Source organism: Schistocerca cancellata, chromosome 4, assembly GCF_023864275.1.
Source record: "Schistocerca cancellata isolate TAMUIC-IGC-003103 chromosome 4, iqSchCanc2.1, whole genome shotgun sequence".
Classification (NCBI taxonomy): domain Eukaryota; kingdom Metazoa; phylum Arthropoda; class Insecta; order Orthoptera; family Acrididae; genus Schistocerca; species Schistocerca cancellata.
The window spans coordinates 655,965,195-655,992,755 of record NC_064629.1 but is presented as its reverse complement, the minus strand read 5'-3'; the positions used below and the strand labels follow the sequence as shown (position 1 = coordinate 655,992,755).

General features: G+C 41.9%; 1 protein-coding gene across 1 annotated transcript in view; it reads right to left on the bottom strand.

Annotated features, from left to right (window-relative positions):
- Positions 1-1,171: 1,171 nt before the first annotated feature.
- Positions 1,172-27,561, bottom strand: part of LOC126184825 (uncharacterized) — a 71,942-nt gene continuing 45,552 nt past the window's right edge. Inside the window, exons 2-3 of the mRNA XM_049927408.1 lie at positions 23,898-24,041; positions 1,172-1,493 (exon numbers count right to left, since the gene is read on the bottom strand). Of these exons, the coding sequence (XP_049783365.1) occupies positions 1,398-1,493; positions 23,898-24,041 (240 nt within the window). The 3' untranslated portion in view covers positions 1,172-1,397. The remainder of the gene's footprint in view (positions 1,494-23,897; positions 24,042-27,561) is intronic.

The following is a 27,561-nucleotide window of genomic DNA, read 5'->3' as shown; positions in this document are numbered from 1 at the left end:
AGTGTCCCTGCATCCTAAAAATGAATCGAAACGTTTCTCATTGCTGTACTCTCAACAGACCCTAAGTATTAGTTCCATTTCATATACTTAAGATTGTTACTTCCACGTGTTTGTTTTAGTTTTACATATCTGACTACAGTTGTGACTCATTAATCTTGTGCCGAAGTTCAATAGACTAATACGTTTTGTGAAGTGAACAACTTCATATTTTTCTACAATAAGAGCAACTTACCAATCTTAGCCCCAAGTAATGAATTATTACACTTTTTATCAGACACAATTCGGCTTCATATGGGAAATTCTGACTTACAACTGACATTATTAGCGAATTTATTGAAATACACCATTACCTGAGGAAAAAAGTGAAGCACCTAGAAGATACAGTTGGTTGTCTATGTAAATTCGTTCATGTACACACCATCATCGAGTATGCAAGTGATTACGGTTCCATTTCTCTGGGACCAGAGCGCGTTAGTGTTGTTTGTGTTTAACGTTGTATCAGGCTTGCATTGCGTATAGAACCGGGTACCTAGAAAAGACGGAGAGGCTTCTTGCCCCCGTAGCACTCAGTGGTTCACAACCCCACAACAGGCTACAGCAGTCCACCCACCCCACCCCACTACCGCACCACCGCCCCACACTGAACCCAGGGTTATTGGGGTTATTGTGTGGTTCGTCATACTGGTAAGTAGGATCATACTGACAATTTTTTTTTAATTTGACTAGATTGTAATCAGTGGAGTAACATCACATATCTTCTCAAATCCTTCTGCGTGCTACACTTTTTTGTCAGCCAGTGTATAACACGGGCAGCAACTATCCTGTTGTACTTCAGTGGGGGCATTCAGAATTATGTCTGGATCTTAGGATGACACTCAAACCAGGATAGAAAACTTGCTAGATATCACATATAAATGCGTCAGTGTAGTTAATCGGAAGCTCTTCGAAAATCCAGAAAATATCGTTGTTCTTCACGAGTGTTTTGATATTACGTGTGAACAGCTAGAGCATCAGTTATTTCATTTCCAGTTACTTTGGAATCCAAGTAGCTGTCATGGACGATGCGGTGTTTTCTTCAAGTAGACAATTATTTTTTAAATTCTAAACATCGCCTAGAATAATGGGTAAAGGTATTACTACTTAATAAAACATAAAGAGTAAGTGCTGCGAAGATTAAAAATATATTTTAGCATTATGCTTTAATAAATAAACAATACAGCACTGCTAAGTATTTTACAGGAAGCAATTCTGCAGTCAATCGCTGTCACGATTGTGAAGGGAGTAGGGAGAATACAATGGATGCATCATTACAAAATATAATGAGCAGGTTAAGGAAGAAGAGAGAGCGCGGCGGAAGTGGTGAGCCAGCACTGGGGCGGCGGCGGCGGCGGCAGGCGTCACTGCGCGTAGTCCAGCTCCGGCTCGCCGGCCAATATCCAGTCCAGGCGACGCGGGGGCGCCATGCGAGCACTCGGCCGCTCGCTCTCCACCAGCTGCAACACAGCAAAGTGGCCGCTGCTCTTACACAACCTGCACTAGGGCCAATCAGCGAATTATGCCGAAAACTCAGACTGTAACACACCCTAAACAACTGAATCGATATCTGAGGAGCAACAACCAAAACATATCTCAGTGAGCTACTGTTCCGTAAAAAAAAAAAAAAAAAAAAAAAAGGAATCTTATAAATATTGTATCTTGACATTTGTTTTCAGATATATACACGGTGAGGCAGCTAAGACAGGCCACTCCATATAAGAACACTACTGGCCAATAAAACTGCTACACCACAAAGATGACGTGCTACAGACGCGAAATTTAACCAATAGGAAGAAGATGCTGCGACATGCAAATGATTACCTTTTCAGAGCATTCACGCAAGGTTGGCGCCGGTGGTGACAAGTACAACGTGCTGATATGAGGAAAGTTTCCAACCGATTTCTCATACACAAACAGCAGTTGACCGGCGTTGCCTGGTGAAACGTTGTTGTGATGCCTCGTGTAAGGAGGAGAAATGCGTACCATCACGTTTCCGACTTTGATAAAGGTCGGACTGTAGCCTATCGCGATTGCGGCTTATCGTATGGCGACATTGCTGCTCGCGTTGGTCGAGATCCAATGACTGTTAACAGAATATGGAATCGGTGGGTTCATGAGGGTAATACGGAACGCCGTGCTGGATCCAACGGCCTCGTATCACTAGCAGCCGAGATGACAGGCATCTTATCCGCATGGCTGTAACAGATCGTGCAGCCACGTCTCGATCCCTGAGTCAACAGATGGGGACGTTTGCAAGACAACAACCATCTGCACGAATAGTTCGACGACGTTTGCAGCAGCATGGACTATCAGCTCGGAGACCATGGCTGCGGTTACCCTTGACGCTGCATCACAAACAGGAGCGCCTGCAATGGTGTACTCAACGACGAACCTGGGTGCACAAATGTCAAAACATAATTTTTTCGGATGAATCCAGGTTCTGCTTACAGCATCATGATGGTCACATCCGTGTTTGTCGACATCGCGGTGAACGCACATTGGAAGCGTGTATTCGTCATCGCCATACTGGCGTATCACCCGGCGTGATGGTATGGGGTGCCATTGATTACAAGTCTCGGTCACCTCTTGTTCGTATTGACAGCACTTTGAACAGTGGACGCTACATTTCAGATGTGTTACGACCCGTGGCTCTACCCTTCATTGCCGGCCGAAATGGCCGTGCGGTTCTAGGCGCTGCAGTCTGGAACCGCGAGATCGCTACGGTCGCAGGTTCGAATCCTGCCTCGGGCATGAATGTGTGTGATGTCCTTAGGTTAGTTAGGTTTAACTAGTTCTAAGTTCTAGGGGACTAATGACCTGAGAAGTTGAGTCCCATAGTGCTCAGAGCCATTTGAACCATTTTCTACCCTTCATTCGATCCCTGCGAAACCCCGCATTTCAGCAGGATAATGCACGACCGCATGTTGTAGGTTCTGTAGGGGCCTTTCTGGATACAGAAAATGTTCGACTGCTGCCCTGGCCAGCACATTCTCCAGATCTCTCACCAATTGAAAACGTCTGGTCAATGGTGGCCGAGCAACTGGCTCGTCACAATACGCCAGTCACTACTCTTGATGAACTGTGGTATCGTGTTGAAGCTGCATGGGCAGTTGTACCTGTACACGCCATCCAAGCTCTGTTTGACTCAATGCCCAGGCGTATCAAGGCCGTTATTACGGCCAGAGGTGGTTGTTCCGGTTAGTGATTTCTCAGGATCTATGCACCCAAATTGCGTGAAAATGTAAGCACATGTCAGTTCTAGTATAATATATTTGTCCAATGAATACCCGTTATCATCTGCATTTCTTCAAGGTGCAGAAATTTTAATGGCCAGTAGTGTATATCCAGAATGAGTTAATGCATCGAGATGCTGCTTTCGCAAGTTATGGTGGACATATGACGAATTTCCCAATGTTCGCAAATAATTTTTATCCTTAACAGTCGCTGAATTATGGCACCGACTTTTTTTTTTTCTAGTTGAACCATACAGGGTGATTCAGTTCCCTCTAGCGCTGGGTTTTATGCAACCCGCAACGTCTTCAAAAACTACACACGAGAATTTCATATTCTCTTGATTGCTACACGTGAACTATTAGTCCCAGAGAAAAAAATGAACAGGGCGTTTCTGCAGGATATTTAATGTAGTTAAATTTTATACTGAAATACGTTTCCGCTGAAAGCCATGGTTTTCGAGTAATCAAGAAAAACGCGTTTGAAGGTCACTTCTGTACGTTTTTCTCGAATAATACGAAAACTACGGCCTCTAGTGAAAACTTAGCCCAGTATAAAATTGGAGTACATTAAATTTGCTACAAACAGTTCCTGTTCATTTTTATTGTAGCAACAATGGTTTGCACAGAGCGAGCGAGAGGATATGCAAATCTTGCATGTGTTATTTGGAGGCATTGCAGGTTGAATAAAATCCATCGGTACGTGCAGTTAAATCACCCTTCTGTGGAATTTGAAAGAAACTTCTAGGAGAAATTCTACGACATGACATATATGGGACTTGATCAAACAGTATCAAGATAACAGCGCCGAAAGCTATTGTCCCGCCATCAGGAGAAGACGTTCCACAAACATACTAAATAAGCAAACACCTAACTCAGGTATGGTTCTCGTTTGTACCAGTGCGCTAGAAGTCCACCAGTCTGTGTTCTGCTGTTGTAACAATCAGGTAACTTTAGACATTCACAATGTATGCGATAGTCGAAAAGGTGGATATAGTTTATGGCAAATGTCGCCAGCTGTAATTCCGAAGATATGCCGCCGCCACAGTTGTTGGAAGACAATCCACTGGACATAAAGCAATCGGTGTGGTATCAACAACACGGATGTCCCTCCCATTCCACAGATGTAGTGGCAGACCCTCTTAAGAGAACATTTAGAGAGTATCGGAACGGTCGTTCAGAAAATCCAAAATGGTCTGCACACTCAGCAAACTTAGCACTTCTATACTTTTATCTATGGCGAAAAATAAAACAAGAGGTCCATTAGAAAGCACCGACGACTTCCGAAGTAATATAATGCTTTCTAACACGGGCTTGTGCTGCCGTTAACTCCAGGTGAAATTCAACGTGCCGTATTGTCTCTCAAGAATCACCTTATCGCGCATAACAATACTCAAGATCAATATTTTGAGCACTTAAATGACTATCGTGATAATAAACAGACGAACCGTACCTTATTTACGTGTTTGTTTACATTTAGCATAAGAGGGCAGACGTTTGTAGAACCTCTTCTCCTGATGGTGGACAGTGGTTTGCGGCGTTATCATCTTAATATTATTTGATCAGTTCCGATACATGCTATGTCGTTGAAATTCTCTAAGTAGCTTGTTTCAAATGCCACAGAAAAAGTATATGGTTTCATTAGAAAATAAAGTCAGTGTCGGAATTTGGCGACTATAGACGATAAAAATTACTTGCGAAAGTTTCGCCATATTGTCTGCTATAACTTGGTGAAAACCACACCTCGAAATATTTACTGATTCTGGATATATTTGGGGGGTGTCCTGTATGACTTGGTTCACCCTGTATATGTAACACCTGTTATTAAAAAATTTGTGCTGGAAAGTGGACTCTGACCGAAATCACTTGTGCAGTTAAAAAGAAGTATACAGCAGCTTCACGTGTCACAATATGTCATTTCTAAAGAAAAGTCATTATTAGTATCATCATTGTTATTAATACTACATACACGTTTATATAGTGGTTGGACAAAAATATAGAAACACCGCGATAAATGCATGTTTGCACATAAACGAAGACACTAGCCAAGCCTGCAGGTGGCGCTGTTGTATTTCACCACGAACGGCACCTGCGCAATGCCCTCAATATGTTACATGTTACACATTGCCAGTCGTGTTCAGAACAATGTTGTGTGTAGTTGTAAGTGCATTATGTGGGAACTAAAAGAAGTCGAATGTAGACAAATTGTTGGTGCTCGTATGGTGTGTGCTTCCGAAACCAAGGAAGCCAATGTGTTTCTTGTTTCAAGAGGCAACGTATCGAACGCCTATACTGCATACAGGAAAACGGAAAAACATCATCCGATAAATCAAAACGTGGACGAAAGTGAGTATTGAGTGAATGTGACAGACGAGCACTGAATAGAGTTGTGACGATAAATAAAGAGAACGACAACAGCAAAAGCCACTGCAGAACTGACTGTCGCACTCGCGAAACCTGTCCAGCACTAATACAGCACGAAGGGAGTTTTATAGGGTGGGAATTTCAGGGCGAGCTGAAATTCTAAAACCACACATCCGCGATATAAATGCCAGTAAAAGGAAAACGTGGTGCCGAAGCAATAAAACCTGGACTATGGAACAGTAGAAAGAAGTAATTTGGTCTGATGAGTTTTATGTCACACTATTTCCAAGTTCTGGCCGAGTTAACGTCTGGTTACTTGAAATTGCCACTGTTTTGGAACACGTATTATGTTCGAGTGTAATGACTTTTCTGGAGATTAGAAATCTACTCTGTAGGAATCAGCATGGGTTTCGAAAAAGACGATCTTGTGAAGCCCAGCTCGCGCTATTCGTCCACGAGACTCAGAGGACCATAGACAAGGGTTCCCAGGTAGATGCCGTGTTTCTTGACTTTCACAAGGCGTTCGATACAGTTCCTCACAGTCGTTTAATGAACAAAGTAAGAGCATATGGACTATCAGATCAATTGTGTGATTGCATTGAAGAATTCCTAGATAACAGAACGCAGAACGCAGCATGTCATTCTCAATGGAGAGAAGTCTTCCGAAGTAAGAGTGATTTCAGGGGAGTGTCGTAGGACCGTTGCTATTCACAATATACATAAATGACCCTGTGGCTAACATCAGAAGTTCACTGAGGTTTTTTGCAGATGATGCTGTAGTATATTGAGAGGTTGTAACAATGGAAAATTGTACTGAAATGCAGGAGGATCTGCAACCAATTGACGCATGGTGCAGGGAATGGCAATTGAATCTCAATGTAGACAAGTGTAATGTGCTGCGAATACAGAGAAAGAAAGATCCTTTATCATTTAGCTACAATATAGCAGGTCAGCAATTGGAAGCAGTTAATTCCATAAATTATCTGCGAGTAGGCATTAGGAGTGATTTAAAATGGAATGATCATATAAAGTTGATCGTTGGTAAAGCAGATGCCAGACTGAGATTCATTGGAAGAATCCTAAGGAAATGCACTCCGAAAACAAGGGAAGTAGGTTACAATACACTTGCTCACCCACTGCTTGAATATTGCTCACCAGTGTGGGATCCGTACCAGATTGGGTTGATGGAAGAGCTAGAGAAGATCCAACGGAAAGCAGCGCGCTTCGATACAGGATCCTTTAGTAATCGCGAAAGCGTTACGGAGATGATAAACTCCAGTGGAAGACTCTGCAGGAGAGACGCTCAGTAGCTCGGTACGGACTTTTGTTGAAGTTTCGAGAACATACCTTCACCGAGGAGTCAAGCAGTATGTTGCTCTCTCTTATGTATATCTCGCGAAGAGACCATGAGGATAAAATCAGAAAGATTAGAGCCCACAAAGAGGCATACTGACAATCTTTCTTTCTACGAACAATACGAGACTGGTATAGAAGGGAGAACTGATAGATGTACTCAAAGTACCCTCCACCACACACCGTCAGGTGGCTTGCGGAGTATGGATGTAGATGTAGATTTTAGAGGAAGAATGGCATGAAATTCCGTTGAAAGCCATATAAGACCTGTATCACAGATTCCCAGACAACTGGAAACTGTTTTGAATACCAGCGGTCTTCCTACACCGTATTAGGCATGATAATGTGTTTTGTTTTTTGTGTTTCCATATTTCTACCCATCCCCTGTATCTGCCATACGTATCCTTACTAATTACATACCATGTAATTTTTTTGTTTATCGGGCTGTATTCTATATATTGCACATTTCATTACTTGTATTAATTACGTTTGAAGTTATTAGCTTTATACCGGAAAAGAAATACTGTGAAAGTTGGATAAATGTTTATCAATATTCTTGCCACATCAGATTTGATTATAAAGTCAATCTTCCAAGGAATTCCTCTGTCAAGAATTAAATGTTCCACTAATAGACCATACGATACTGATCTTTATGTTAGTGCGCATATTTTCATCATCCATTCCGAAAGAGAGCTGTTTTAAACACGCTGACAAACTGCCTGTTCGCTTTTGCCTCTAGTTCTTCGATCGACGGTTGTTTGATGACTTCCATGACTTTTCGAGAGCACAAGTGGCTGGCATTGTCAAAGTTTCACCCTCCACTGCTGAACACCAGAAAAATCATCAACAAACGTAGGCCAAAGAACCCAAGACTGAAGCAACAGATAATTTGTCTGTAAGTGGCCACGAATGCCTCAACGATTTTAAGCACGCTGTTATTACATAGGGCTAAAACTCTTTTGCAAATAAATTTGACACGACAAGAATACCGAGAAACATTTATCCAAGAATGTCGCCAGGAAAACTACATCCTTATTGTGAAATTATTTTTTTCTTTATTGTGATTTTATTCCCCTGCCCCATATGGGGGAGGGGAAGGGCTGGCAGTGGCACAATCCGCCACTCTTCAACCGAGTGACATGATGGCTAATAAAAGGAGAAAACTATACATATAAAGGCATTAAAAGGTGGACATAAAAACAGAGTAAGGGGAGACAATGGAGGTAAAATGTAGACTGACACGGAGATATACATAGTGGGACAGTCAAAAAGTCGACATGAAGTTAAAAAATCACAGTTGGCGATTCGTAGTGCACATAAAATACGCTGAAGTCACACGCATAGGGTAAAAGTTGGCCACAATTTTGAAACACTCCGGAACAAAGACACTTTAAAACCACTTTAAGAGATGACTATGTAATTATAATTCTGTAATGTAATTATAATTCTGTATAAGCTGATCTTGCCCAGAGGGGAAAAATATCATATCGCTAACTCGGTCTTTTATCACGAGGTACGAGACGTTCTAGCGTTCTGGCGCTTAACATCTTGGTGCGGGCAGGGAGTGCGTAGTCGGTCTATGTTTAACCACCGCTTACGTTAGTCAGCGTTGAATGGTCTTAGTCGTAGGAAGCAGTAAAATGCACCTACGAATGTTAAAAATTCCTCGAATGGAAGAATATGAATGCAAGCAAACGAGTTGATGTTCACTCCAAGGTCTGGTGGTGAATGACTGAATTATATACGGTGGAGTGGATACGACATGGAACTCATTGTAAAGTCGTGTTGAGCTGCGACACAGCTTGCTTCGGACGATATAAAGATGCTTCAATCTGTTGACTGGAAGATACATTATCTTTTTCAAGTATATTGAGGCACGATCATTTATCGTTACTTTTGGTTTCAAAAAGAGAGCTTAGTATTAGTTCTTTTTGATTATCATATTTGGTGTAAAATGTATTTTGATCACACATTCCTTTATTTTTTCATACTTAATGTCTGCGATTGTGCTCTTTGGCAAAATCTTTATTTTACAGGTTCATTTGCAGTATATTTGCATGCGTCTTCGTGTCACAGTAATACTTCAACTATCGCAGTTTCATTGTGGTGACTAAAGGAAAGTTATTTTCGCGTAGTTATTCTTCTAACATGAGAGCCACATACTACAGTAGCAGTTTCTTGAATGCTTCAAGAGAAGGAATGCTCCTATTTGTTACCACTTCATGAAGGATTTTGATAGGAACACATAGTTATGAGTTTCTTTCTTCAGACCTTTGTAGAATGTTCTTTCAATAAAAACTGAAAAACGAATGATTTTCAGACGTATATTTGTCTAGACTTTTCTCGTTTTAAACTGAAGAACGCACTTCGAAAGTTCCCAAAAGTGTATTTCCGATACTGTATTTTCTTCTAGCCAATAATGGAATACAGAATGGCAAGCCATCGACATCCTCAATCAACTACGAACAATGGGACCACTACGTTAAGGAAATCGGCCTCTTATGGCAATCGGCCTTGCAAGCTCAGATGATGGAATCAAATATATAGGGTGATTCTGCCAAATGGCGATCAGCTGCAGAAACCCATCCCTGATAGGATAAGGACTGTGGGTAGACGGGAAACTCTAGTGGATGGCACATATCCACAACTTCCCGGAAAATCTGAATGCGACCACTTTTACAATTGGAATGTCGTTCACAGTAAGTATCAGTTATACGATGAAAATGGTTTATTTCGCATACTTTTATACTTTCATGTCATTTGGTATAATACGTATAACAACGAGGACTAAATGAGGTGTCCATTCCAGAATCTCATTGAAAACTATGCAAGGAGCTGCAGATTCTTATACTCGCATCGCAGTATATCTGGTTGCTTATGAAATTTATGCACTGTACCTTGGTGGGCCCGTTCCCCAAATTTGGCGCTTTAGACTTTTTTCTGCGGGGAAATCTGAAAGACACTGTGTACAACGACATACCAACTGCACCCGATGATATGCAATGACACACTACTGCAGCCTGCTCGGATATCTCTGCTGAAACGCTAGCACGTGTGCAGCAGTCGTTCCATACCAGACTGGAAGCGTGTATTGCCGCTGACGGTGGTCATTTTTAACGCAACCTGTGATGGTCAGGTGTCTCGTTACTGGTCAGAATCCACATAACTTATGTTGTTCTTTAGCATGTGCTATCACAGGTACTGAATAAGTGTCGGTGTGAGATCTTTTCAAAATAAGATATCTCGCAAACGACTCACACTAGAAGCCTACAATAAACACCATTGACATTCTAATTTACCCTACTTTTAGTTTGTTAATGTCAGTAGGCATTCTTCTATTTAAAAAAGTGTATGTTTGCACAAAAAATACACTTCAGAAGTATTATTACAATTTTGTGATTGACTAACAATACGAGCCCGTGACTACCACTATATTCTGTGAAAACCGCACATAAGTAGCACTTTCAATTTCCGCAATATTTTCGGCGAAAGTTTTAGGTGATTCACCTGGTATAACAGTTAACGTTTTAATGTTTCCATTTCTTAAAAATAAGGTTTAGATGTGGTTCATGACCTCGTCTCGTTGGTGCCGTGGTCTAATTGAACAGACAAAAAAATAAATAAATGAAAATAAATTAATGCGAGTTTTGTAATTCGTAATTACAGTAGAAGTAGACTTTCCTTTCAAACATACAAAAAGGAGCGGCTGTTACTTTCCTGATATCTCGGTTTATCGCAGACACATGCCACTAATAACAATGCTGTATAGTTCCTTAATTATATATGTGTCTCATTCTTTCTCGGACGTAGACAATTGACCTCTTGAAGCAATACGTTCAGGTTTTTTATTCCCAAGACTTAAAAAAGAAGCACGAATTTTTTAGAAATCCGTCGTTTTAGGAGCCAGACAATTTTTAATCCTACTCAACGAATTGTCCTTCACAGAAACACAGAAACAAATTTCAGTGACTTGAGCCACATAGTGTTTCTGACACTCCGACCTTTCGCTGTAAATACAGCTGCTATTGTAGCTTGCAATCACGTGGCAGAAAGGCATCCTCTCGACTACGTAATTCCCAATACGGCTGAATAGTGATTCGTATATAACTTTAATAGGCAACCACATGTTATCAGTGAACTATGCTTTGGCGACTGTCGACCAGCTGAAAGCGGCTCACGGTTGTAATCGCTAAGTGAAAATGACTTTGCATATGCTCTTCTGTAGACAGTAAGTGTTATCACAGTTACGTTGTCATTTAACAAGTACAGGGGACACGCTATTTCTTAACAGCAGCACAGCCTTCACTCCCCCCACCCTTCAGCTAATGATTGGCACGTGTCTGCAATACTGAGTTTAGTTTTCAGCGTCTCTGTGAGTGAACGAAATGACTCGTGTCGAATATCACACACCTTTGAAGTCAAGGTCGCTAATGCACTGTACTTTGGTAACCGTCAACCTGGAGGTAGGAGGTAGACTTCCATTTGGTCATAACGGGTTTAAGATATCATCCCATAGTTCTTGATCTCTAAACTTTGTGTCAAATTGCTGGATTAAATCGTAAATAGCTCTGCAGTGTCTTATATAGAGAGTATATGAATTTGTGGTGTCTGTTCTTTCGGTCATGTCCAAAAGAACAGACAACACGCATTCATATAGCTGATTCGCCTAGATTGGCAATAGATCTGCCTTCTTCATTGCGGATGCACAAGTACGGTCGACCTTCTGCGGAAATCTCAGAGTAGTAAGCATGGACGAAATGGACTGGGGCTGCGGATAGGTGGCCCTCGGCCGTAAAGCGTGGCGAGATAGTCCGCGAAGTGGGCGCCGTAGTTAACGCACCTGCTTGATAAGCAAGAGATCCTGGGTTCGAATCCTAGTCCACTACATGTTTTCGCTGTCGCCGCTGATTCCGCATAATGTCCTGGTGCAGCTGACATCAGTAATGCCTTTCCTCTCTTTTATTCCCCCCTCTACCCTCAATTTACATTATATAGAGAGGGTCTATGTCATTATCGATGGCGAACCCTCCGGCGGACGGAGACTCTTGGTGCTTTCAAGCGAATGAGCACGAAGGAATGATGAGTGTAGTTTAACGTCCCGTCGACAGCGTGGTTGTTAGAGACGGAACATAAGCTCTGATCACGAAAGGAAGGGGTAAGAAATCGACCATGACCTTTTTGAAGGAAACATCCATGCATTTGCATGGAGCGATTTGGTGGAACCACGGAAAACCTAAATGTGTAGGACCGGACGGGGATTTGAGCCGACTTCCTTCCGAATACGAGCCCAGTGTGCTCTCCACCCCATTCGGTTTGGAACAAATGGGCTACGAGCTAGCGACGAGTAGCAACCTTACTCCGCATCATTAAAATAACAAGACAAAGAATACAATATATTTCGCAAGCGAGGGGCACTGAAAGAGCACCTACATGTTCTCGGACGTTCCCTGTGCAAAATCAAGACCAACACTAACTATAAGGGCCAGTCAAATGAAAAACGAACACCCGCCATAACGGGATCCTGGAATGGTTCCATTCAAAGGTAATCACCACATGCATTAAGGTATTTTTCCCTCTGGGGGACGATACGATCAATTCCTGTCTCATAGAAGGCGGTCGGCCGATGAGGATCCACAATCGCACTCACTCTTGCACTTCCTCGTCCGACTGACACCGACATCTACGCATATCTTTCTTCAGGTTATCAATGACATAAAAATTACATAGTGAAAGATCCGGGCTATAGGTTGGATGTTGCAGTGTTTCCAAAAAAATCATGTAAGTGCAGTGGTATCGTCCTCTGCACACGGGATATGTCTAAACCATCGCAGACGGCTTTCTGGCATTTTCTTCTGGCTCGGTGCGACCGCGAAACGTTTCCCTGCAAATTTCTGAGTTGATATAATTAATTAAACTTCAGAGATGCAGTACACTGCTGTCCAAAATTAAAACAACAAACCACTGTTTCCCCGTCCTGTGTCTAATTCACGATATAATCATACAAAGTGTCGATAAATGTCCGTACTATCGTGTTCTGCACGGAAGATGGCATTCTGCCCAACGGACAACCACGCCAACGATGACGTCAGGGCATCTGTCAAACGGGGTAGTATTTGCCGGGTAGTCTCACATCCACAATCGCTACCTACACAGTCACAGATGGTGCAGTATGACACATTTAAGACTCCTACCAGGCTGTCTGCGGTGGAGGGCTATGTAAGAATGGAAGCAAGACAGTCGGAAACTAATGTGGTCCTGTGGCTTGTTTTTCGGATGTGGCGACAGTTTATAGAGATCGAAACTGTATCCCGAAGACCAGGGCGGGCCGACCACGTGTAACATCAGAAAGAGAGAACTGTTACTGGGCTGTAAGGGAAAGACGGTACCGTCTTAGTACTGCACGGCAACTGGCATCTGGCCTCGCAGCATCCAATGCACGTGTTGTAGCGAGGCAAACGGTATACAGAAGGCTTCGGCAGAGTGGACTTTACTGTCGGAGACCTGCTGTATGTGTAGTTCTGACGCGTCTTCACAGAAGGGAAAGTCTAGATTGGAGCCGTCAAAATGACAACTGGATGGTAGAACAGTGGGTCAGTGTTTTTTTCACAGATGAGTCCCGATTTGGTGTGGAGACTGGTTCTCGAGGTATTCACATCTGGAGGGAACATGGAACACAATGTCGGGACCCAAACATTGTGGAAAGAGACTGATATCGAGGATGATCCCTAATGGTGTGCGCAGGGATTATATTGACCACTCGAACACCTCTTCTTGAAACTGTACGGTTAAATCGGCAAGGTTTAAGTGATCTCTGGTGTCGTAACGAGGTCTTGGGATCTCATGTGCGGTTTTTGCAAGTTGCTGATGGACGATAGCCGGCCGCTTTGGCCGAGCGGTTCTAGGCGCTTCAGTCCGGAACTGCGCGCCTGCTGCGGTCGCAGGTTCAAATCCTGCCTCGGGCATGGATGTGTGTGATGTCCTTAGGTTAGTTAGGTTTTAGTAGTACTAAGTCTAGGAGACTGATGACCTCAGATGTTAGGTCCCATAGTGCCTAGAACCATTTGAACCATTTTTTTTTGTGGACGATAATGCTCGACCTCATAGAGCAGGCGTGGTTGATGTTTTCTTGGAAACGGAAGATTTTGCACGCATGGCATGTCCTGCTCGCTTTCCAGATTTGAATCCCATGGAGCACGCCGGATCCACAAGGGAGACGGGTTGCATCACGTCAGCAGCCACCAACCACTCTCCAAGAGTTGCGAGCAGCACTGCAGGCAAAATTGGCGTTATTGCCTCAGAATGAGATTGCATCATTCACAGCATGCCCCGTCGTTTGTCAGGCCCGTATTGCTGCCAGAGATGATCACACCCCATACTGAACGCATTAACCAGTTGTCATAATACGTGTGTGAATCCGTCAAGTTGGAAAAAAACGAAAAACATTTTTGTCTACCGCTGTGCATACTACAGTTGTTTCGTTCTGTGTTGTTTATATTGTTGCTACTTTACTATCCTCTATTTATACAGTTTTGTGGCAAAATAAACGCAATCTTGCAAAATTTCCGTTTGTTGCGTTAATTTTGGACACCAGTGTAATACTGAGGTTTTAAATGTTAATTGTATTACTGCTGCGAACAGCTTTTCCTTAATGTAATTCTTGATGTTTTTTAAGTGCAGGGTGTTTAAATACAAATTTATCCGGTTTCACAAGACTATATCGTTACATGAATAAAGATAGAAACTCAGAATGGATTTTAACTTACGAGTCGAAACTAAAAGTTTACCTTGGGGCCAGTTGTAAACTGATAGTTTAGGCGGCTGCCGGTAGGGGTCTTCGGCTGCAGCTTGCTCGCTCGCTCATTTACTGCCCAATGTGCGAGAACGTTGAAAACTTCATTTTTCAACAGGGAATAGAAGCAACGCACTGGCACCTGCACCTGCACGTAACACGGAGCTTCCAACAACTTTGTGTAAACCCTGACACCGCTTAGTTGCACCAGTGAATGCAGTGACTGCAGAAATGCCCGCATAAGAATGGGACTGGTTTGATTATCGTCAGGACGTTTGTCGCGCGTCTGGTGACGAAAGTCTGGACATTTGGGAAAGGTTAACTTTGATACTGAACGCAATTGTAAAACGTTTCCAGCGATTTATGTACAGATATTTCCTTCTGAAACTGAATGGTTATTTTGAAAATAAGAACTTCGCAGTCGGATGCTTAATTTAAAATTGATCCCAAATTTCGATGGTCATTCATGCAGAAGAAATAGTTTTGTCCAATCGGGTGAAACAGTCCGTACTCTTGTAAACCTATAATTGATAATTGCAGTTTTCTTTTTTTCTGTCATTATATAAGTGCAATCTGTACGGATACTGCAAGCAGCGCTTTTTACACGAATTAAATAAATAAAACTGCGCAAGAACTTATGAAAGTCATCCACACAACTTTGGTTCACCACTTCACATGCTATGCTGAAAGGAAAAAACGGTTGCTACTTTATTAATTATGAAAAGCGTACATAATATCATGCAAGTGAGATATCAAGTTCGAACAAGAACTTATTATTAGCCATCGTATAGATTATTGGTCTTAATTTTAACAGTTGCTTAAAAATGTAAGTCTAAGTCATCTGTTCGACGTAACTCCTACGTTAAGCAAATAATAAGGAGGAAACTTCCTGCCATAACTGAAATGTAACAACGGCACGCCGTTAAGCCGCCAGAAAGCTTGGAACTTACAATTTCCCCATAGCCTCTCCACAAAATGCTACTCACAGTCTGAAGGTAGTCCGAACAATGGGATCTACGTTTATATAGTTAGTCAGGTAACCAGTACCATATGGTATGTACTGATATATTCATCCTTCTGTACCATATCAGTTTAAGGACGACACATATGCAATCTTTGATCATGCTTATCTGTTTGCTGCCTATTCCCTGTCCTATGCACTTTCAGAAAGAAAGGAAGGATAAGGTTTAAAGTGTTGACTGCGAGAAGATCACTAAAGACGGAGCACCACCTGGATTGTATTAATATTTGGAAAGATATCAGCCGTGTTCTTCTCTAAGGAACGATCGCGGCATTCGTTTTATTCAGTTTAAGGAAAGTACAGAAAATATAAACCTAAATGCCTGGAAGTTTGAACTCTGCCCCCTGCGAAGGCGGTAGAGTATACTAATCACTACATCAGCACATACGGAATGTGCAGTTTTATATTTCATGTTTTCTTATTCGGTATGTAAGGAGATGTAAAGTTTTATATGCAACGAAAATATTGAAAAAACAGAGATGTATCTTAAAAACCGGAGAGGTAGAATCAATTTGTAAACTACAAAACAAACGCACTGAAAGCGGAAGTGGTTCAACGTTGTGTAAGCCGATGGTAAGACATCTTGACCAGGTCGGTGCGTGGGAAGTGGTGGGGAGGGGACGAGGGGGAGGAGCCTTCGCAGTGTGAATGTGAATTTGAGAGCAGCTCTTCCACTTGATGTCGTTGTTGCTCACATCATAACGAGAATTTATCTCAGGAAGTATGTACTATGCAACTTTCACTGTCTCAGCAGTAATTTGTAATTCATATTTCCCAGGAGATGTCTACCAAACCGTACGTTGGTGCTCCGTGAGTTTCCCTTTGTTCACAGGATGATATCAAGTTCATTGTGACACTAAAGCGTTCACACACATCTGTAGGTGTAATGTGTGGTGTTGAAAATGCAGAAAGAATAAGCAGAATGCTACTGCAGGACAAAAAATATTATTTTTTTTAGTTAGTACTCATTACTGATAGAGAAATGTAATTTAATGATACATTACAGTCATTGGGGCTGTTTCTTTGATCAGTCTCTAGCATTTCCCATTTATCCACCACATATTACCTCAGTTATTCTTTTTTTTCGTCTGTGTACGACTCGCTTGTAACCGTGAGATATGAAACATTGACTAACACACTGGACCCGCATTGGAAAGGATCGGGGATTAAATCCCCGTCTGGTCGTCCTGAGTTAGATTTCCTGCTGTTTCCTGACCTGTTCTTGCCCGATGAGTGCTTGTGGCCCTTCGGTAATATCCTCGTCGTCCGCGGGACGTTAAAAACTAATCTTTGAACTTTCCTTCCTTCCGTAGGTAATACCGGTACTTATCTCATTGCTCTTCTCAGAATTTTCTCTATGTTTCCAATAAATACAACTCAGAGACAATTTCAAAATCAGGGACAGTATTCAGAAGCGTTAAACGATGTGTTTCTTAGCCACTTCCTTAATGGATGAATTACATTTCCTCAGTATTCTCACAACGAAGCTCAGTCAAGTATGTCGCTTCTCCTCGGAAAGAAATATGTGGTCATTCCCTCTGAATTCCTTCCGGATGGGTAACCCATAATGTTTGACTAGTGTGTATGTTTTAATTACTTTACCGGTGATGATGTAGTTACACAAGAGCTTCAATGGATTGGAAATAACAGCCAACTAGTTGCAAAATACAGGATTATTAAACCTTGACCATGGTTTCCACAGTTTCAAAACTGTCTTCTTCAAAAGGTATTGCAGTTAGAATCACATTAACTATATCCAATGTGGGAGTCGTTGACTCTATCTAGTACATGTGCGTGTCATGCATTTAATCACACAAGGTGGGGCCTTTTCATCCGTTTACGAGCGTTGCGTTCCGTTTGATGACAACGCCAATTAGATTACTTTTGGTTACATATAGCGACAAACTATAACCCTTAGACCATATGTTCATCATCTAGAGATGTTGCTTCATTTAGTATATATTATTATTATTTATTAAAGTGCCATCAGCCTTGCAGCAGTGGTAACACCTGTTCCCGTCAGAGTACCGAAGTTAAGCGCTGTTAGGTGTGGCTAGCACTTGGATGGGTGATCGTCCTGGCTGCCGAGCGCTGTTGGCAAACGGGGTGCACTCTGTTCTTGTCAGGCCAATTGAGGAACTACTTGATTGACAAGTAGCGGTTCCGATCACAAAAACTGGCAACGGCTGGGAGAGCAGTGTGCTGACCACATGTCTCTCCATATCCGCGCCCAGTGACGTCTATAAACTGAGGATGACATGGCGTTCGGTCGGTATCGTTGGCCCTTCCAAGGCCTGTTCGGATGAAGTTTAGCTGATGTGTTAATATAATCCTCCTGCATACTTGGTCATCTCTGAAATGCCTAAGACCCTTACTGGTATTGTTTAAGTGGTCGTTCATATATTTTGAAGACCAAATTAGGTACACAACAAATTCATGAGAATTATTTACAATACGTCAAATAAAGTGTGCACTGTAGGATACAATGGTAACAATGAACTTACAATAAAATTGTTGAGCTATTTGCTCTTACGTGGCATAGACCAGATAGTTTGGCAACAGGTAACACCAAAGCTTATTTGCATTGGAAATACACTCCTGGAGACAACCCTGCAGTATATCTAGCTTGGATCATAAGCGAAATGACCCCGTATGTGGATGTTGAGATGACAATAAAATAGATAATTAAAGCGAAACGTCTATTTCGGCAGGGACACCTACAAATGACGAACAGAAGTAGACGACTGAAAACCATATATGAGTGAGTACTTCCTGACAGGGGGAGTCGATGGCGTCCACCTAGAATCTAGTATGAAGGCTTTTGTGATGCGATGGCTGAAACAGCAATACGAGAAGAAGAATGTAAGATAAGAGGGTATACAAATTGTAAACGCTAACTGATACCTAGACATCTGGGCAGCAGAACTACGCTCTTAGTGTCTAAGAAATTTGCTGCTTAATAACTTTATCTTAAAATTTCGGATTCACTCAGTGATCATAATATCATAATACAAACCGTCTAATTTTATAGCGTCGACGCCTTTTTGCATTAACTCCTTTCTCGCGACCATTTTATTAACACAGAGAGATGCAGCTTTCTTCTTTTTCCGCTGTGCGCCAAGCACGTACACAACTTTCAGTAGGAATCTCTCCAGTTTTGCGGCGCACTTGGCATGCAAATTGCGATTAGTCACAAAAATGTTCAAACAGATCTTAAGACCTTTCTCTCGGGAGTAAGTGTCTAAAGCGTGACGGCTGATTTTGCGTACGGTCTAATTCTATACTGATAAGAAAGGGGAAGGCAGTACTTTCGCAGGAGAAATTTCTTGCGATGACTGCAGAGAAAAATGCTCAGGCAAGAACTGAGAGCGGGAGGTTAATCGGTTTTCCACATTAACTTCAAGGACACTGTGCCGGAAAGGAAAGGTGCGCTTAAGGAAAACGAAACTAAACCATCCCATCTAATCAAAGGACAAGCGCATCGAGGTTATGGGATTGCTGTATGTTACGATGAAACTGACTGATTTTTCAGAAAATCTCATTTACAGGTTGTACTTCAAATGTGCCTCTAACAAATAAAATTACACATACAAATATCTCTGCAAGATTTTACTTATAGACTACAAGTTATACTAAAATATGAAAGTCTTGCATATTAAGAGCCTACGCTAGCTTGAGCGTATTATTAAATGGCACAGCGACTGTTTTCATTTGTAGATCAAACTCAAGCACACGCAAGAAGGAGACTGTGGTTTGTCTGGGGTGTTTTCCTTACTATCGAGGAGAAGTCGTGGGCATAACAATGATATTAGTATCGGAGCTTTGAGTATGATGTGGAAATGTATCAAGCCTTCTGAGTGTGAAGATCGATGTTGGAGATACAAGACACAGACTTAAGATAATCTCGGGGGAACGTTTTGCAGCACGAAGTTTTTTACATGTATCACGGGCACAGGTGTACCACCAAAGAATTTACGTAGGTAGGAGGACTAGAACGAGGTCACCTTGCCTTGTGAGGACTTATTGTTACAAAGGCTTATAGTAGCAGCCAGTAAAACAGCATGCTTACTACACTGACCTCCAACACCTAACCTTTGAATGAAGTAGTGGTTCTTTCAAAGCATGACTAGCATAAGAAAGGAAAACTCTACCCCAAAATGTTGCAAACATGCTTTTAGTGCATCGAAATTCATTGATATTATTTTAGTGTTCTGCACTTGCACCACCTGAACGTTACCTTTAGGCGCTAATTTGAAGAATATAGTTAATATCGAAGCACGTTAATATACTGTGGACTACTAACTTCAGAGATCCACTGAGCTCCTACGACTGAATTTCATAAATGTGATGACACACTCCCGTATGATAAAGAAAGACTCATTATTATATTGTAATGTTCAGTCAATACACAGGCTTTCTTTATTTTGACACTGAAGCTACAGATGACTGCACACGTAAAGAAATTGTATAAAATTCAGAGAATACTTTAGACAGTCGGTAAATTATCATATCAGTTAGAGTAAAATCAGATGACATCAAGCTCCATCTCGTCACGAAACTCTTGGCTCTAATATATTAAAAGAGTCATGCCCTTTACTAACAAAATTTTAGAGTTCTTAGAAGAAAAGTGGTAATCATCCGGCAATGTTATTTTTAAACGACAAAGATGAAGTGTGATATAGTCTCTAATGGGACGCTGATTCCAGAAGGGTAGGAAAGAATCGACCGTGTCCTTGAAGAAACCTTCCTAGCATGCGTCAGAAACGGGTTTTAAGTAAACTACGAAAACTCTTATCAGTATGACCACTCTTGCTTAACACTTCGTAAACATTGGGTCACATTGCTCAGTTCCAGTTTTGGTTACGCATCCATGCATCAGCTAATATAACGGAATCCCGGTAAACATCTACAGTGATAATGACTCTCTCGCCACAGCAGCGACAATGAAACTTCGTACCTGTTGGAGGCAGTCTAGAGGTTTGCTGGAGGCAATAGGGTATTGATTTTACGAGGACTGGTATGATGTTGCTAATACGTCTTCCCCGTTAATGAAGCTGCTGTAATGAGCGACGCACATAGCTCAGGTTTCTGTTTTGCAAGAGGCAGAGATGTCTACAGCTAGCGAGAAAACCAGCCCCAATGATAACCACTTCTCCTTCTTTTACTTTTACATTTGTCCCGTTTCTACAGAGGCCCCAAATTCTCAACTGTTGCGTTTCTGAAATAAAATGTCCGCACTTTTTGAACTGCAAGCTTGCCAGCCTGTCTTCCTCTCTCAATCAGAGCTTAACTGTAATATAATCTATAGAGAGGGACTACCACGTCTTGAATTTGTGTCTGCATACGACTTAATCACTTAGCTACGTGGTTCTCTATTGTCATACACCTAGATGGTTATAGATTTGGCACAGAAGTGGACTGGAATTTGTTTCATGTGCTAGAGAAAATCTCCAAGCTACGTTTGTTCCACATTAACTTAGATAACGCAAAAAGAGATACTTCCAATAAACATGTAATTACCAAGCAAACATCCAATTGGCAAGATATAGGTGAAGTAAAACAGAATATTGTCTACTTTACAACGAAGGAAATTATTTGGAGACCAATTAATAATGCATGGAAAGCAAGCGGATCCAAGGTGAAGAATACATAAACGATTCGTCGCAAGATACCATCAATGAACAGTAGTCGGGGACGGAAACTAGACCACAGTGAAGGGGAGTGACGAACAGTGACAAGGATTGTGACAAAGAACAGTAGAAATAATGCGAGACATGTGATTTCGGAACTCAGTGGGCATCTCGAACAATGTTCTATTACAGTGGCAATCCTACGAAAGACATCTGAAGGAAGACAGGTGTGCCGGCCCTGTGGCAGAGCGGTTCTAGGAGCTTCAGTCCGGAACCACGCGGCTGCTGCGGTCGCAGGTTCGAATCCTGCCTCGGGCATGGATGTGTGTGATGTCCTTGGGTTAGTTAGGTTTAAGTAGTTCTAAGTCTAGGGGACTAATGACCTCAGATGTTAAGTCCCATAGTCCTTAGAGCCATTTGATCCATTTTGAAGACAGGTGGTTGGCAGAAGCTAAGACAAGAACGTGGTAATATGAAGAAAATGGCACCAAGAACATACGACATGGACTGTGATGACATGATCTGATGAGGTCATTTTACACGTAGGGCTTTATATCTGCTCTCGGCTTACGGAAGTAAATTGAACACTACATCCACGACTTACGCAACATTCTCTAGTCGTGTGCGTTAGTTCTACACAGTTGCCCTCAAACCTGAGGGATATCTCTTTGCCATACTAATCAAACATAAGTGATTCAATTACTTTTAATGTCTGTGCGTTATCTGTATAGACGTGTTACACAAAAAATACATACACTTATTAAAATTGTCTAGTACCCTATTCGGCATTCACAATAAACTTAGCCTCTCTGGAGACCGATTCGTATAAGTATTAAGTTGGTGTCAGTGGAATTTCATGCCATTCCTCGCAAGTAGTTGCTCCAAGTCTGCGTGAGATGCTGGATGGGGACAACAGACTCTTAACTTATCTGCCAGCGCAGACAACAACGGTTAAATAATATAATACGTAAGATGTTAGTTGAAGCCTGTTTAATACGTTGAACGCCACGAGGCCGACGGCGTCCTCAGCAGAGCCTCATGCCTGAAATCTGGCTGTGAAACATCACAAAGCGTGGGGCAGTCAACATGTTAATGCCACGTGTCTCTACCAGTAGGCTCAACTTTTATTCCACTGCTTTGTTTGGTAGCAAATATTTTCATATGAAGCTTATATCCTATCATGGCAGCAAACACAGTAGCTCTAGATATCCCAAGTAGAATTTAATGTTCATATCAGGAGTGCACCAATTAAGGGGACACTAACAATTTGCCCAGTCTCGAAGATTATAAGTTGCGATGTGACGGTACATCAGTAAAACATTACCAAGATAACAGATGTTCTGGCAGAAAACTTTTAGTGATGTGGTGTTTAGGGATGTTTTAGTGATGTTGGCTTGTAGAAAATAAAGTAACGCTAAATCACAGTAAGACAATTTTTACAGTTTCTGAAACACAATTCAACAAAATCTGGCGTTCTGATAACATACAATGGGCATATGAGTAGTGAGAACGAACAGTTCCAATTTTTAGGTGTTCAGATAGATAGCAAACTGTCGTGGAAAGCCCATGTTCAGGATTTTGGACAAAGTCTTAATGCTGCCATTTTTACTATTAGAACAGCATCTGAAGTAAGCGATAATTCGACACGAAAAGCAGTCTACTTTGCTTATCCTCATTCACTCATGACGTATGATATTTTATTTTGAGGCAAGTCTTTCTATTCTCAAATGGTATTTTTGGCTCAGGAACGGGCGGTTCAGGCAATAAGTGGTGTAAGTTCGCGAATCTCTTGTCAAGCCCTGTTCATTAGTATGGATATTCTGACATTGGCCTCTCAGTATATATATTCCTTAATGTGACTTCTGGTGAACAATATGAGATTATTTCCAAGAATTAGCAGCTTGCACTCAGTTAATACTACGCAGAAATCCAATCTGCATATGGATCGCACTTCCTTGGCTTTTGTGCAGAAAAGCGTGCCGTATTCTGCTGCATTCATTTTCAATAAAGCTACCACAAGAATTTAAAAATCTTAGCAGTAATCCACGCGCTTTCAAATCCAAACTGAAGAGTTTCCTCATGGGTCACTCCTTCTATTCTGTGGAGGAGTTCCTTGAAAAATTAAGCTAATTCCTATATTACATTGTTGATTATGGTTATATAAACTTATAGCTTGTCGTCTTTTTAGGAACCATAAACATTTTATTTTATCTATTATTACTTTTCTGTTGTAATTTCATGTACTGCCACGTTACATGACCATGAATATTTGCTCCTATGGACGTAGACATGCATAATAAAAATTAAAAATACGAAGGGAAAATCAAGTACAAGACAACAACGTCAATGCGTTACCCGTTAGTAAGTAAATAGGCTACGAAAATTACTTGTTTGCTACATTTTTTTGTTCAAATTTGTTAGGTAAAAGTATGAAGATGGTCTTAAGTTGTTAGAAAATTCAGACTGCAACTTACATCGTTGATGAGGTCGCGTAGCCGATCGAGACGGTCTTCCAGGGAGGCGGAGCTCCTCCTAGTGGGCAGGTATCTGGCCTGCGCCAGGCTCATCACCAGCATCACGACGACAATCAGCACCAAAGCCTTGCGCTGCGAAAACATCTGCAAACAACAAATACCGTCTAAGCTGTGGTACGCAACCTGAATGAGATTTTTCTGTGAATGCTATAACAGACATTAATTACCGTCAAAGAAAGTACAAGAATTGCACAACACTGAGCAGCTGACTCAGAGACAGCTCGCTAGTACCCCATGATGTTTCAGTCTTGCAGTCGGATGACGTCGGCATCTTGCCACGATATTTCGGCTGATAACTATTCAGCCATCTTCAGGTGAGTTTTACTCTTTAACTCATTGTAAATCTTACATGAGGACTGCTGAATGGGCCGGCCGGTGTGGCTGAACGGTTCTAGGCGCTACAGTCCGGAACCGAGCGACCGCTACGGTCGCAGGTTCGAATCCTGCCTCGGGCATGGACGTGTGTGATGTCCTTAGGTTAGTTAGGTTTAATTAGTCCTACGTTCTAGGCGACTGACGACCTCAGAAGTTAAGTCGCGTAGTGCTCAGAGCCATTTGAACCATTTTTTGACTGCTGAATGGTTGTCAGCCGAAATACGGTAACAAGATTACAACGTTATCCGGCTGAAAGCCCGAAACGTCGTGGAATACTCATTATAACGGGAAAATGTTAATAATCACAGCTTCCTAGTGGTGCGTAGTCTTCCTTCATTCTAACATGGTGGCTGCTCGTAACGGCATCGATTCACAAGAGGTTGAAAGTGCTGTACTGATCCAAGAGTGCTGAGCAGCCGTCAGCTACTCAAGGAAATTGGTAAAAGCAGGGTGCGAGGTGCATGTACACCTCACAACAGTATATCTGTTGTGGTCATAATGATTGCGTTTACATGACCTACGAGTTTTAATCAAAATACTCTGATATAAACCGGGAGCTTGTGACGGTATATTGTTCCTTTTGCACTTGCGGGTACAAGCGAACAAACAGATGCACTTTACGTCTCAGAAGATGACGAGAACGGTACTCTGCGACGAAAGTTGCAGGATGTATCGTGAGTCCCAAATACGAGTAAGCTTCCTCCATGTGGTGATATCACGACACTGCTCACCCGCTGCCACTAGAGATATACAGGGTGGTCAGAATTAGTATGGAAAGCCTGTACGATGTTGCAGTGGAGGTTGTGCTGAGAAATAATTGTTAAGCAGAAAAGTCGATACATTGCGCTGTTATTTAGCATTGAAGTTAGCCAATCAGGTCGTCGCGCGCAAATTCAAGCACCTTGCCAGAGACAGTGTCACCAAACTTGTTCTACGTATGGTTTCCTCAAGCCGAACAAACGTTGCTCTGGCTCACGTAGCTTACATTTATCACTTTCAAAAAAGGCACATTTGCACAGGTAATGAGCATCTGACAAGTGGTAACTCACAGACCCACAGATGTCTTGGCATTACCGCATTTTAGTACATGAAGATGCTTGAATTTGTCACGCACAACGACCTGATTGGCTAACTTCAATGCTAAAAACTTCGGAAACAGCACAACGAATCAATTTTTTTTCTTAACAATTATTTATCATCACAGCCTCCCATGCAATACTCTTACAAGCTTTTCAGACTGTTTCTCACCTCCCTGTATAGCCGCATGTGCGTTTCTGTCCACCCTGGCATCGTCGTGTACAAGTACGATTACTATGACGCGTTACTCTAGGTGACCTCTAGCCATGCATTTAGGATGGAATGGTTGTTAATTATTACAGTACCTGTACTTCTTCCAGCACGCTTGACGGGAACAGGCTACTACCCGTTCACGCATATTTGATCGCAGTACCGCTTGAACACAGCAACCTCTTTTTCCAGCAACAGAAAATCTCAGCTCGTTTCAGTGTTGCTACGTGAACACACAAAATTGTCGGCTTTGGTTAAACATTGGGTAGGTCGTCCAGGACTTTTTGTTTGGAGAATTTGTTTTCCTGTATCAGGCACGAATAATGAGTCTCATAGTAAAGTATTTATTGTTCATTCGAATGTTTCATAATGGTGATGAGCCAGCAATTTAACGACGTAGAACCATAATCATTCACACCACTTAAGATGGCTTTAATAACCTATAACTAGAGTATGATTTATATTATGTACTCCCAAGACATTGCTGAAGTCTGATATGTAACACGTGAAAAAGAATGTGACCATAAAGAAAAAATATCTGATGTAAGTGACCTGTCAGTCTTCAAGGTATGTAAGGGAGGTCCTCAAACAACAAGTTTATTAATAGCATTGAGTTAGTCAACCAACAAGTTACAGAATTAATTCAGTTTAAATACGATAGTATGGTGATCATTTATGGATGAGTTCAGGTAAGAGGAAAAAATTATGTTTAATAATAATAATAATTTTGAACTAAGTAAACTATACGTTTCAAACTAAATTTGTTCGGAAAAGAAAATGAGAAGCTGTCCAGAAGAAATTTTTGTCAATTTAGCTTTTAAATGTGATACATGTTTTATACATGGTCCAGTCACATAAATAAGACCAGCGCTTATGTTCGACGTCAACGTGAAATAACCACGCACAAACAGCAGGTCGCAGCAATAGCAGTGAACGGCATATAGGAGAGGTGTTTGAAAAGTCCGTGCAAAACTAAAAACTACTTACGTGTTTGGGGTAAAACTTTTTTATTTTTCGACATAGTCTCCTTTTAGACTTATACACTTCGTCCATCGCTTTTCTAATTTGTTGCTCCATTCCGAGTAAGAGGAATTGTCCAAGTCTGCAAAATAGCTATTAGTTGCTGCAATCTTCTCCTTGTTTGAATAAAATATTTGTCCCGCCAGCCATTTCTTCAAATTGGGGAACAAATAGTAGCCCGATTTTTTACTGTGAATACTGTGAATCGTTCTGTTGTTTCTCGGCTGTGGCGACAATTTATAGAGACCGAAACTATATCCCGAAACAGGCACAGGGCCGATCTCGTGTGACATCAGAAAGAGAGGACCGTTATTTGGCTGTAAGAGCACAACAGTACCACCTTAGTACTGCACGGCAACTGGCATCTGACCTCGTAGCATCCACTGGATGTGTTGAGTACCACCTTAGTACTGCACGGCAACTGGCATCTGACCTCGTAGCATCCACTGGATGTGTTGTATTGAAACAAACGGTATACAGGATCCTCTGGCAGAATGGCCTTTATTGTCGGAGACCTGCTGTATGTCTACCTCTGTCGCGTCTTCACAGAAGAGAAAATCTAGAGTGGAGTCGTCAACATGCCAACGATTTGGTGTGGAGAGTGCTTCTTGAGGGATTCGCATCTGGAGGGAACATGGAACACAATTTCGGGACCCAAACATTGTGGAAAGAGGCCGATTTCGAGGACGATCCCCAATGGTGTGGGCACGGATTATGTTAACTACTCGGACACCTCTTCATATCATTGCACGGGTGAACTGGCAAGGTTCAACTACTGTCAGGCATCGTGATGAAATCTTGGGGCCTCCTGTGTGGTTGTTGCGAGGTGCTACAGGCTCAGACTTCGTACTGATGGACGATAATACTCGACCTCATACAGTCTAGGTGCTGTTTTCTTGGAAAACACGCACGCATGGCGTGG